The sequence below is a fragment of the Fusarium oxysporum genome, chromosome 5 (genome assembly GCF_000149955.1).
Source record: "Fusarium oxysporum f. sp. lycopersici 4287 chromosome 5, whole genome shotgun sequence".
Classification (NCBI taxonomy): Eukaryota; Fungi; Ascomycota; class Sordariomycetes; order Hypocreales; family Nectriaceae; genus Fusarium; species Fusarium oxysporum.
The window spans coordinates 3,505,809-3,518,254 of NC_030990.1; the positions used below are offsets into that span (position 1 = coordinate 3,505,809).

Here is a 12,446-nt window from a genome sequence, read left to right on the forward strand (position 1 = left end):
TCGGCCTCAAATTCGTTTTCCTCGCATTTTTGACCTTACTCAAGCCCATCTGCACTTTCAATTCTTGATCATATTTTCCAACATGCTCACATATAAATTCGATCTATCCCAGCTCGTCCCCGGTAGTCAGCTTGATTTAAAGCTCGGTATCGTTGTAGGGCTGAAGACGTTGACAGCATGGTGCATGCGCAATACCCCAGAAAATTCATGCCTTACAATTTAGGCAGCACTACACAATAGGATCTCACGAACCACAACAATAGATCACACATGATCATCGATAAGCTATTGAGAGGGGTTTATGGCTACATGCGTTTCACTGAGTAATAACTATATTGGAATTGGAGTTCGTGGAACCATGCGCTTGGTATATTCTACTGGACCTATTGCACTGTATTATCATTAGCACATTATTTTAATTGCAAAGGGGTGATCCACGGTATCCCCTTTGAAGCTATCATCTAAACATGGTGAGCCATAGTCGATACATATGACAGAGAATAAATAGAAATTACCCGTAACACAGGAGATGAGGGGATGGTAAGAAACGTCAATCCTTATCTATTGGACACCGCGTATAATCAGCTTGGTCTAGATCTCTGCTCGGCTGTTGAACCGACCTACCCTAGTGTTTCCAGGAATACAACGGGAATAGTCACATTTTATCGTAATATTCCCGGGCCTTGAATACCCTCGCAGTCGGATACTCGGCCAAACATTACGCGTCCCAGGTCTTGGCTCATAATCGCCAAGACTAGCCACGCAATGCGAAGATCGTTCCGAATGCGAAGATCTTCACGATTCGTGAAACGGAAAACACGGCCTGATCAGACTTTTGTTTTCTTGTTCTACATCACACCAAATTAAGAAACAGGTTTTAACAGATTTTGTAAAAAATTCGTATCGAATTCATGGACTCATTGTAATAGGTATTGTTACACAAAAATGGTATCATGTCTCTTGTGGTACAGTCATTCCCACCCCGACTCCTAAAAAAAGTTTCCCTAATTGCGCCTGGTTGGATGGACAATTGTCTTTAACCATACCAAAGACGCCAAGCTTCCCAATGAATGAGAGTGTCCGTCCCGTACCAGCCAGTGACGATGAGTGAGTGTGAAACAACCAGCACAAGGTGTTATGTTGCTTTGGTGTGATTAGGCGGTCATGCTATAGTGCTGGTGATGCTGCAGGGCAGGGTTTCTTTGTTCTTGTTCGTATGTGCTCGTACAGCTGACACTTCAATCCTTGCCCAACATTGCCCGGGCGAGATCAGCCAGAGAAGGGCCGCCAAAGAGGAACTGGCTTGAATGGCGGCCACAGTAGGTAACATTGTTGACTGGCTGAGGAGCAGCCTTGAACCAAGAGCGGGAGGCTTTGGTCGTGGAAGATGCCGTAGATTGGGTCGAGAACTCGCTGGAGTATGAGTTTGTTCGTTGCTGAAATAGCTTTGTTAGTGGGGTCCAGGCCAATTCTGAGTTCAGTGTCACATACCTTAGACTCCATGAGGGGAATTGGCTCAGTGCTTCGTCCACGCTGCTCCTCAGAAGAGGTTCTGGTGCGAGAGGATCCGAAAGCCATTGTGATGTTTGTAAAGTTGAAGAGTTGTATGTGGTGTATAGTTGAAGTAATTGCTGGACTGTCTTAGTCTGCTGGGTATGGGTATCGTAGATGTATCGTCTATTAACCTTCAAGGTAGTTGTATTCAAGGCACTCCTGGTGCAATCTAAAAGATGTTCAAGGAGAGTTTGTTTGTTTATGAAGGAACTGATTGATGATGATGAGAATACGATAGAATCATCAAAGGGGGGGAAAGACTCCTTTAAATAACAGTTCTTGTCAACAATGCTTCTGCGGCTGATCTACCCCAAGCTGTACCAAGACACGCCAACCCTAGTTGCTACGTAGCAGATGCCGCCCTATGGAGCGACGCTAAAAATGCCTGTAGTCAGACGAAGGCTTGGCTAGCTTGGCTGTTCTTGGGTATGACGTGCCGGTTTGGATAGCTTATGGATTCCGCGGGGTCCAATTGAAGATACGATGCGACCTTGTGGCTCACCTTTGACATTGATCGCCGTGCAGGTAGCCACTCAGGTGTAAACGAGGAGTCAGTGCTGAGTACGAGTGATACGGTAAATATTACGATAGGGTTAATCGGAAAGTCGCATGATAAGGGAGTCAGACACTGCCGTGATACAGTTATTCGGCATTTATTGTGATGAGCAGTAAATAGCTCAACCATAGCCAAGTCCCTTACTTTTGTCCATCCCTTGGTTCCCCTTATCTCTTCTCCCCTCACTTCCCATCCAGCGGAATTCCAATGACAACATGTGGAGCCCACGGACGGCACTGGTCGGCCGAGATGCTGACATAACCCCGGACCGTCATCCGCCGGGTGGAGACCGGTTTCCCCATAATCGGAAGCACCGAAGCATCGGCACCGTTTATCCTGCCCGCCAAGAGAGAAAACAAGAACCTCGTGACCACGTCTCCACCAAAATCCCATTTCCAGAAGCTGGCTAGAAGGAATTCTATGCATGTAAGACTGACGGTCTTGGTAATGATTCGCCCATCCGTATCAGATAATGTCGAGATAAGATCAAGGTCTGTCACACAGAACCCGGGCGTTCTCTCAGCCTTGGGCCAAGAGAACAAACTGTTGCTTGGCGGGGGGCTTCTCATATCTCCGATGCAACCTCATTCTGGCTTGGTGAAGTCATGGAGAATTATCATGAGATACGCGGGTCGGGATCTCGTTGGTCGATTGAATATTGGCATTTTTAGCGTATGCATTATTTTGCTGCCTGATGGCTTTTGGGATAGATTGTCATAGCAAGCATTTCAGGGTTCCACGTCAGATGCTTAATCGTACAAGCAACTGAATCAGATCTGCACATTGGCTGATTTGGTTGCACACGTACGCATTTGTTAGCAACTTCACCTGATGTCAGCCTTACTATCCTCAAAAGTGGCTTACCCTAAGCTCAATTTCGCCAAATAAACTCAATTATCCTACGAACCTTTGTGTCGGTACGCAACAAGCAATCAAGAGTCCAGCTGCTCAAAATAGCTATGCGAGAACTCTTTCTAACCAAGAGATAGTGTAGGAACGTTGCATCGCGGCGTCTTCCACTACTGAGAACCTTAAGCAAAAGACACGGTCTAGAGCGTAGGGCAGACTGACGAGCTGCAGCCACATAAGCCCAAGCTCTTATTTTTAGTGAAACTATTGCAAGGGATGACGATATGGCCTTGAGCTGAAAGCCACAGTTGCAAGTGTCAAACGGCACTTTCCAGCGAGGAGGTTATGATCCGATTGACCTTGCTTTATCAGGTTGGTGTCTTTTAATTGACGTGTTCTAGACCCTGCGATGACTCTTCTCCAGGGACCGAGCAGTGACGAGCTCTTAGACCGTTGCGTCGTTTGCTCTAACGGCCACGCCGTCAATTACGTCGATAGGTTGCATCTCACAATGGTAGCATCTGCTTCATATCCAAAGAAACTCTCACGAGTCTCTATCAAGAAGCGTTCGTCATCTTGGCAACATCTTCTTTGGAACTAAGTTGCCGCTCGATCCTTGGCTATCATCTTTATTGACAACTTTTTGCCTTTTGGAGTATTCACGGCAATTTTGAGATCAAGGTTTCGGCCCATGATCAATCCCAATTTCGTACCTGCCTATATCAGCCCTATCTTGCGTGCTGGGAGTCTCAGAGATTCGGGACGTGCTGAGAGGTGGATATTACGGCCCATCTGGTTTAATCTTGGTACTTTTGTCGTATGATTTTCCTTTCTCCTTGTCATTCAGTGGAGTAGCTTGTTCTCTCTTCATTGAGGAGATGAGCAGGCCTCATCTGAGTAGCACCGAAGGAAACTTCCGTGAGGTAAGCATCACAATTGTTGCTACGAGGTTTTATAATTTGGATCGGTGTGGTATTATTTTGGCCAATGCGAATGTCTTGTATATTCTTTGCTCGAACTAGACGAGTGGAGATATCTTGTTAGATTTAGAATGAAACTTATGAATGATTCGAGCAATGAACAAGGAGCCACTGCCAGGTATTAGCCTTTTGACTGAAACTTATCACATACTTGACCTTAGTGCATGACTGACGCTGGAGCCGGACCCAAAATTTGGATGGTCGTGGGTAAATACTTCGTGATAAATCGAACAGCCATGGACAAATCACCGCTTGTGTTGTACTCAGGCGAATTCTCCCGGTTGAACCACTTAGTGTCTTGATATTCATTGGAGAGCATATCATTCAAGTAAATGTCAGTTACTGTGCAACGTGAGACTCGCCATGATAGAAGTACCTAGTCTATCTCTCTCCGAATATTTCCTCGAAACCTTGTGAGGAAGCCAGCCATCGAACCAGTGAGCGGCTCAGTTGACATACATTTCGAGGTCGCTTAAAGCGAATGGGCCAACAAAGTTTGAATTGAGATATGACAGAGCTGATGTACTTTATTATTGGCTACTCCAGCTGCTTACCTTTCGAGCCCGTCGTTACACAACGCTCAGGAAGTGCACCTAAACCTGCACCTTGAGAAAAGGAGACCGTATTCAAATAGAGACCGCCTGAGAAGGATGTCATTGGGGGTGGATAAGAATATCTTGTTGCAAACGGATAGAGTTGTCTATCTACAAGTGTTCGTACCAATTTACATGTGATTGACTATGCAATCGATGCGACGTCGTCGTATAATTCGCACGTATTGACCAGAGGCAGCGTGACATGTGAATACACCATGTGAAAATTCTTGTCCATCGTACATTTGACACAGATATACTACTAGAGTGTTGTCCATAGCATGAGCAGTCAAAATGTATCGCAATCATAGATTCTGGCAATTTGTACTGCTGAAGTAAAGCGAACTGTTGACATTGGCGGCTTGTTACAAAGGAAGTCCCCAATTCCTGGAATGGCAAGCTCTAAAGCTTGCTCGTGTTTTATTTAAAAAATGGTTAGTTTCTGTCTGCGTCCAACTGATAGCGGGTTTGCTGAGGTGGCAAGACCTTTGATGAGTGACAGGAGTGCACTCATAAATAAGACGGGTGATATTGGGATTGACCTCGACTATCCATAGTTTTCCATCTCAGAACAGACTCGCTAAGAAATAGAAACTGCCATGAGACTATATCTGTCACTGGTTATGGCTTGTAGAGTTCATATGAAAGCCAGTAGCTTTGGTAGGTATTGGACGGCAGGGTTGTACGACTTGCTACACCGTGTCTTTCATAGATCAAACATTCAAGATACAAGTAGACCCTCACCGGAAGTCTGAGTTTATCCCCCATCGTAATACAATACATTGCTGCACATCCTGATGGGAACAACGTGCTCGTTCTCCCTGACTCGTCGCTCGTAACTTCTTTTCTATTCAGAACCCCCGATCCAAACCCAACTGTGTTTACGCTTAGGTAACATCACTTATGAACTTCTTAGATATGGGTGTTCCTTTTCAGGAAACTCGACTCTAATGATCAAGCGTCTGCATCTTATTACTTGAGTATGAGCGACCTTGAGGGGGCTATGTATTCCAAAAGCTGGCACTCTCGAGTCATATTTGTCAAACACATGGGGAATCTATTCAACGAAAAAATATCACTGCAGAACCAGAACTTCAGCTGGTTTGTAATGCTTTTCATATCTGCCAAGTCTCATTTACAACTGATAGAGGCTTGACAGTGATTAGGTTTAAGCTTCAAATTTACTATGGCGAGCTCCTATCATAGTATGACACACGACAACTCCTACGTGTCTCACATCTTTAACCTAATGGCAATCAGGCATTGGAATTCAGTCACTCCAATAACAGCTACAGAAGTATCAATAAGAATATGATATCTGAGCAAACCGTCAAGTCTCAGTAACCTTAGACGACAAGGTTACTCCCAGCTACATTATTCCAGGTAACTAATTAATCAAGGAATACTTGTTACATCCAAAATACATAAATGGCTTAAGAGGACTTGCCATCTTGACGCCAATTAGTAGAACGGGAAGAACACACTTGTCGGCCTTTCCAATAGATTCAGTACTGGTGTAAGACTTGTAAAGATTTGTAAAGGTTTGGGTATCAATTGACTTGCAGAAAATTCCTCAATATGCTAATAAACAGTATCTACCTGCAATATCAAGCATCATCTTGGGAGACCTTTCCAGTCATCAAACATGCTCCAACTCCTCTCACCATCTCAAAGGCCACCAACTACCCTAAGCTGCAGACTGAACAACCCGCGTTGGCTAAGTGTCATCATCCTTAGGCTTAGGGTATGTCTTCTTGTCAATAGCAGCATACCCTTGTGAGAACCTATCCAGCATGCTGGCAATCCACCTCTGTTCTTTCCCAGTAGCGAACTCATATACGATCCGTATGGCGAACCCAATTCGATATGGCCCCATAGTGCCTCGTCCCACAGACTCTACCGACCGCAATATCTGATTTACGAAGTACCGGATGGATATCTCCGAGTTAGCTCGCGGTGTCCCACATTCGACCAGTGTCTCTTCTAGAATGAGCATACTTGCCCAGTATCCCATGAGTAGGGACCCGGCTACTGCCAACTTGTGTTCCAGCACTGTCTGGAACAGCGAATTCGCCGGGTCGGTTGGCATAACCTCGACCGGTCTTGGAAACTCAAGCGCGTCGAAATCGTCGAACCATCGCGCCAATCTCGCATGTTCCACGGTGGCTAGGTGGGCCAAGGCGGAGATTTTGTCAGGCTCGACAAATATGCCCGCCTTGTTAGCTTCTCTCAGAAGATAAGCCCCATGCAAAATAGGTGTGAGCTGGGCCAGGTTTGCAAGGAAGCCATCACCGACGCGGATGTGCTCAATTGGGGCGTCAGGAGCATAGATGAGACGTCTACCGCCATCAGACGTGACATGCCTCCATGCTGGCCTCGACAGGAACAATTGGTCCTTTCCGGGATAGAACATGTCGCTTATAGTCTGGCATGGGACCGTGTTAGTGGTGACCCCGCTAGGGTAACATTGTCAAAGCCGTTGCAAAGGGACGAAAGATCCACTCAAGGTGAAGGGCTAGGATGACAAGTCCACTTGGACTGGATGGGTGATATGTGAGATGCTATATCGCGCCATCTCAATGCAGCAATGCAGAGTAACCCTGCTGGTGACGAAACAGACACAGGATCAAACGCATTGTGCTCCCAAAACAACGATTGGTTCTTACTGGAAGACATTCGCAAGGCTCCGTCACTTGACCTGGAGATAATGCGAGTTCCTTATCCTTTGCCTTGTTCCTGTAGTCAAGGAGAAACGTGTGACATACAAGAATACCACGGCATGAGAGCAGCATAGCTGCGTCCCAGCCTTCGGCGTGAGCTGCTGGTCCTCGCTGCTCCATTAGAGTTCCAATGCCTTTGGCATGTTGGATCCAAGTATCGGGGACAGTTGTCCCAGCAAACAGCTACGGGGCGTAAGCTTTGAATAAAGAACAGTGGTAGCAGGAATACCTCAAAGTAGCATAAGAGTATAGCAGCGCACAGGGTCTCAGATGCCTTCCACTCTGTGGAGTGTTGCAGAGCGGCCTGTAACTCATTGAGTGCCAAGCCATATATAGTTCTGCTTTTGGCGACCAGGTCGGCATTGGAGTTTGCTTTGCCAGTAAGATGTAGAGCAAAGGAACAGATAGCCCCGTCGAGCAGAGCCCGCTTTCCTAGACGATCAATGTTCAACCATGATAAGAGTATAAAGACATCGGTGGACCGAGTGTAGTTAGTGGACGACTCTATCATGTTGAGTAGCAGTGGCCCTCTTGGCAACTCCAGCCTCAGCAGGGTTGGTGAGGGCCTAACCAGAGACCATGTTTCTGAGTCTGATGTAGCGATATCAGAGCCCGTTGTACTGGAAGAGGAACTAGTCGACACTTCTTCGCTTTTGCCCTGTCGCCTGCCGCGTTGACGAATCTGATGCTTCTCATCGACAAACTTTAGGCCACGAGAATAACCTGGACACTCTGCTCCATATTTGATGCAGTTGCCGCAGGACGGCTTGAGAGTATCACATTTGACCTTCCTGGTTCTGCAAAGCCGGCATCCAGTGCTCCTCGGAACACCAACCATGACAAGGTTAATCAAGGGCTCACCGCCGGTTCTTAACTAATCATCTGTGCCGCTATCGGGGTCGGATCAGATCGACATGAACCCCCAGCGGTTTAACTTCCCGAAGCGGCCGGCGACGTTGAGGGGATTGTGATGAATATGTTTGTGCTGGCGGGGAAGAGAGATGATTTGCGCTGTCGGATCGGCCCTTTAGAGAGCATCCGTCTTCGCGGGGTTTCTATGTCGTGTTATTAAGGATGTATGTATTCTTCGGAGGCAGTGTGTGCTATTGTAGAGTTTTAAGTTCAACAAGGGATTCAGCGCTACCTCTTCCTCCATATGGAAATCAGCCCCAGAACAGTTACTACGCCTCTCGCAAATCTGACAACGCGGATCATGCACAGTACTGCTACCTTTGAGAGGATTATGTAGTATCGACGTCTAGTCTATTCAGCCTGTCACGAATGGATTTGTTCAAAAATCTGGAGAAACTATGATCGAATTCCACCAGGACCACTTTACAAGCTGGCCCGAGGCTTGGTGGTGTTGCATTCAGTCAATCTTTCTTGTCAATGTCGATCATTTGATGTATCTGTAACATCTCGTCGGTCTCCCTCTCAGAAAGCTCAGTTAGGACAACTTCACCGAAATTGAATAATAGACAACGGCGGCCAACCAGCCCATGGGGAGAGTGGACTACAGCATTCTCCGGCAATTAGCTGCGGGAATTACTACATTGGAACGACGCTAGGAGGTTTTCAGAGAACCCCGGGAGATATCCAACTCGTCCTGAGAACTGAAATGAATTCATATCCCTGGTGTAATCTATCTGAACATAGGGGCACGGCCCAAATCTCAACGCAGTTGGCCGCTGTGGCCCATGAGCTGAGACGCTGTTACATGCGCCCAGTAATTAAATCGTGGATGTTGAGAGATTGATCTGCATTACCCAAGCAGTTTCGCTTTTCTTTGGAGTACCGAAGAACGGTTCGCATATTAGCCTGTGCGTGTGTATTGGATTGCGTATATCGAGCTAGAGACGCCGAATGAGGAGACGAGCACTTTAATGAGTTTTAGATTAATGCGATAGCCAAGCTAGTTGTCTAAATTGTTGGTCGAACCCCGAATTCAGTCGGTCCAGACGGGCCAAAGGGTTGTTGAACGGCAAAGGCGGGATTCTGCTTGGATGGTTAATTGAGTTGAGGCTGATTTGAAAAGTAAACAGCCGCGACAGCCAGAGCAAAGACCTTACGGTGGCAAACTGAGCAATATATTTAGTATGAACCCTGCTTTGGGGGCCATGCTCAGTTTCTCCTACAAGCAACTGGTCGTGAGGCTCAAAGCAGTGTTGTAATGGGATGTGTACACCAACCTCGGCAGCCAAGACCTCAACAACACACATTTGGTCTGTTGCAGAGCCGAGATTTGAGTTCATCTCAGTTCTTTCTATCTATGGTCAATGGAGATCTAGATCGCATGACTTGCTTCTGCTCCATGAGGCGCAGTTTCTATAGCATGGTTCAATATACAGCAATAAGCATGATGAAACAATCTAAAATATCACCAGAATTTAATGTGCCTGTCTCAGAATGTCGATTGAGACCCCAGCCTGCGAGCTTGTTTCAACCCTGGAAATGTCCAGGATGTCTCCTCCATTGTCATTCTCTACCTACCCCAGACCCGTAAATTGAGTCAGACAAAGACTGGTATGTCAACTCTCTCCTGTAAAAATTCTTTCTTGGCACGCACTGTTAGTGCGGTGCTAGGAGCGGGATTTTCTGCAGGCCACGCGACCACACAAAAACTGCGGGGACGCTATCGGCTCCCTAACAGCAGTTTTCAGAGAAGGAATTTTGGAGAGTTCGCCTTCTCTGACAACACCTTTGTCGGATCTAATGGCGGCACCTCAGAACCAGAACGCCTTAGATATCGGAGGGCGATGCCCCGGGCATTCGTAGCGACATCCTTCCGATCAACGACGCCGATTGCGATGGGTTTTTCTCCTTTAAAGGCAAGCCGCACCGTCGGCCTCTGATCCCTTCCCGAGGTTTTTCCCTGCCGCCGCGACAGTCGACTACGAGCTACAACTTGGTTACTGGAGATTGTGGACTGCGTCAGCAGATGTAGTGATGCGCGAGAGAATTCTGGTCGGTGGAAAAAGTTCGACAATAGATTGCCCTCGAACCCGCTGACGGGTGACGGGCTTGAGAAATACAGCACCTTTTGTGCCATTGGTATGCTGGATGGTGAAGGAAGCGGGGTATCCTGTACCTAGCTAGCTCAGCACGTCTTTTGCTCCAGTAGGAGATTTGGCTTCGTTACAGCCACCCAGACGAAAAATACACATACATACATACATACATACATACATACATAAAGACTGGTATGTAAGTGACGGTGTTTTGTCGGTGAAGACAATCCATGAACAGGTTTCTCGTCAATAATAGTCTCTCTGTTAAAGTTTTGTGCTTTCGGTATTCATTCCCTTTCTGCAACAAGATGAACATGCTAGAAACCTGATCTTTCCAAGTTCTGACGGGACTTTCCAAGTCTCGCTAGCATTGGCTATTCTGTACACATCCATTAAGCAAAAATACACGCACAATCAAGTTCCTCAGTGGGTACGCGATTGACGACCTGCGGACCCATTCTAAAAATACGCGGATGACTACTATTCTTACTTGGAAGAGGCGAGGAGACTGGAGTACCATATCATGCTGTCATGGAAAATTCCAGTACCATGCATGAGCTGTTGTTATGATATAGAAACAGGAGAAGCAAAGCCAAGGAGAATACCTATGATATGTAAGGGTCAGCAATTGTGGTGAGCTGAAGAGACTCTATGGTAGCAAGAGTCAAGCATAGGAATGTCTCAGGGTCAAAGTGATAGAAGATGGTGTCGTCTTGTAAAACATGTCTTGTCAAATCCCCTCCTATCAGAAGTCGAGGGCTCGTTTACGATTTCATCGTGCATGAGATTGGCCTCTTTTTTTCGCTTCAAGATCCACTGGACTCGCGTCTTCGGCCCATGGGGGCTCTTTTTGAGTGTCCCACTGTGGCCGTTGAAAGTACTGGACCAGTTGGACTTATCGGATGTTTGGTGTCAGATCCCACGCATCCTGCAGAAGCTACTGCAGACTGCAAGCCATGAGACGCTTCTCTCTGCCGACATCGAGCCAACGGCCTCGATCATATGCCAGAGGAATCCCAGGGCTGCGGGTACATGAAAAGAATGGCTGCGGCTGAAGGAATAATTGGTGTTTTCGTATCGTGCCGGGCGAACAATAAGAGTTGAGTTGCAGAAAGTTGGCCGACTTAAAAGAAGTTCAGCAGCTGAGTGGGTTCACACATATCTCGACTGGGTAGTCTTGTTTACTGGAATATTGAGATATTTGTTCCTTCTTGGAAACGGCGAGTCATTGTCAGATTGATTACATATTTGCTAATATCGCCAGAATAGCTTCAAGAGCTGTTGGTTATGTTAAAGACAACGCCAAGCGATACCAGACTGTTTGGCTCGATCTAACGTTAGCCGCTATCAATTGTCCGGCTTAAAAGTCACATAACCTGAAATAAACAGCCGAAAAAAGCCATGACCCTTTCCAGACGAGACACACACAAGCGCGAACCCCTAAAGGAGCTAAAGCGTGAAAATCAATCGTATCTCAATGTTGATCCTCTCAACGTCTATGATGCCCATTGGTGATTGGCACGTCTGACGTGGATCAGTTACTAAGCCAGGCTTATCCCCTGAATGTCCCTTGCTTTGGTCCAATTCAAGGATGTGTATGTATGTCTTGTACTGTACTGTACACGCAAGTATTTTGTGCAGCGGCCGGAAAACGTTCATACCCCTGAGTATGTATCCCGTAGTCGCTGTCTGTTGTGAGGTGGTTTTTCTCAAGACCCCGAAATCCGTTTCGGTCTGCTGGTTTGAGACGGCAACAAACATAGGACCGCCGACAAGCGACGACGGGACGGAAAGAAATTCAGGGACTTCATCCCAAACACCAATATAGCCTCGCACAGAGACTGCACCAATGTTTGAGCCCTTCCTGGTCCCGTCAGCTGGTCACTGGGCAATGCAGCAGAGGAAGCACAGGCAAAAGCCATCAAACTAGCACGGACAGGCGTTTGTTCCCGGATCAATGCTCTCTGCCTCTCTCGCGACAGCCTAGAAAGCACAACAGAGCGAGAGATGAGAGACCTCGACGTGGTCACTCTACCGAGCCAGGCTCCCTGCTAGCTCAGTGCAGCGGTGACCAATGGTGAACGTACTGGCTCCTCTGGCATTGACAAGACCCGCTCAAGTCTCCTGGGAGTTGTGGGATTTTCACTTGGGGGAATCCCTGGGATGGCTCCACGAGCACCTCGTGT

The 12,446-nt window shown here is 47.0% G+C and overlaps 3 protein-coding genes across 4 annotated transcripts; all 3 read right to left on the reverse strand.

Annotated features, from left to right (window-relative positions):
• Nucleotides 1-820: 820 nt before the first annotated feature.
• On the reverse strand, nt 821-1,918 carry FOXG_02196 (uncharacterized protein). Of its 2 annotated transcripts, XM_018379536.1 has the most exons (3): nt 1,686-1,918; nt 1,492-1,631; nt 822-1,436 (listed from the first exon to the last, which is right to left on the reverse strand). In XM_018379536.1, exons 2-3 carry the CDS (start codon nt 1,576-1,578, stop codon nt 1,239-1,241), a joined length of 285 nt encoding a protein of 94 aa, XP_018235592.1. In that variant the 5' UTR covers nt 1,579-1,631; nt 1,686-1,918; the 3' UTR covers nt 822-1,238. The 2 variants fall into 2 exon arrangements, with proteins under 2 accessions (XP_018235591.1, XP_018235592.1); XM_018379535.1 differs by having other exon boundaries at nt 821-1,436; nt 1,492-1,918.
• A 327-nt stretch (nt 1,919-2,245) lies between these two features.
• On the reverse strand, nt 2,246-3,081 carry FOXG_18251 (uncharacterized protein). Its single transcript, XM_018398313.1, has 2 exons — nt 3,018-3,081; nt 2,246-2,932 (listed from the first exon to the last, which is right to left on the reverse strand). Exon 2 carries the CDS (start codon nt 2,677-2,679, stop codon nt 2,293-2,295), a length of 387 nt encoding a protein of 128 aa, XP_018235593.1. The 5' UTR covers nt 2,680-2,932; nt 3,018-3,081; the 3' UTR covers nt 2,246-2,292.
• A 2,974-nt stretch (nt 3,082-6,055) lies between these two features.
• Nucleotides 6,056-8,355, reverse strand: FOXG_18252 (uncharacterized protein). Its single transcript, XM_018398314.1, has 3 exons — nt 7,482-8,355; nt 7,298-7,435; nt 6,056-6,957 (listed from the first exon to the last, which is right to left on the reverse strand). The coding sequence occupies exons 1-3, from the start codon at nt 8,088-8,090 to the stop codon at nt 6,250-6,252; spliced, it is 1,455 nt and encodes a 484-aa protein (XP_018235594.1). The 5' UTR covers nt 8,091-8,355; the 3' UTR covers nt 6,056-6,249.
• Nucleotides 8,356-12,446: the final 4,091 nt, after the last annotated feature.

Excerpts from the sequence above, each read along its gene's own strand:
- FOXG_02196 (XM_018379535.1), bottom strand. The coding sequence starts at position 1,578 with ATGGCTTTCGGATCCTCTCGCACCAGAACCTCTTCTGAGGAGCAGCGT. Across the intron at positions 1,437-1,491 it reads TTCCCCTCATGGAGTCTAAG|CAACGAACAAACTCATACTC; the intron begins GTATGTGACACT and ends AAGCTATTTCAG.
- FOXG_18251 (XM_018398313.1), bottom strand. The coding sequence starts at position 2,679 with ATGAGAAGCCCCCCGCCAAGCAACAGTTTGTTCTCTTGGCCCAAGGCT.
- FOXG_18252 (XM_018398314.1), bottom strand. The coding sequence starts at position 8,090 with ATGGTTGGTGTTCCGAGGAGCACTGGATGCCGGCTTTGCAGAACCAGG. Across the intron at positions 7,436-7,481 it reads TACTCTTATGCTACTTTGAG|CTGTTTGCTGGGACAACTGT; the intron begins GTATTCCTGCTA and ends TACGCCCCGTAG. Across the intron at positions 6,958-7,297 it reads TCTCATGCCGTGGTATTCTT|ACTATAAGCGACATGTTCTA; the intron begins GTATGTCACACG and ends GTCCCATGCCAG.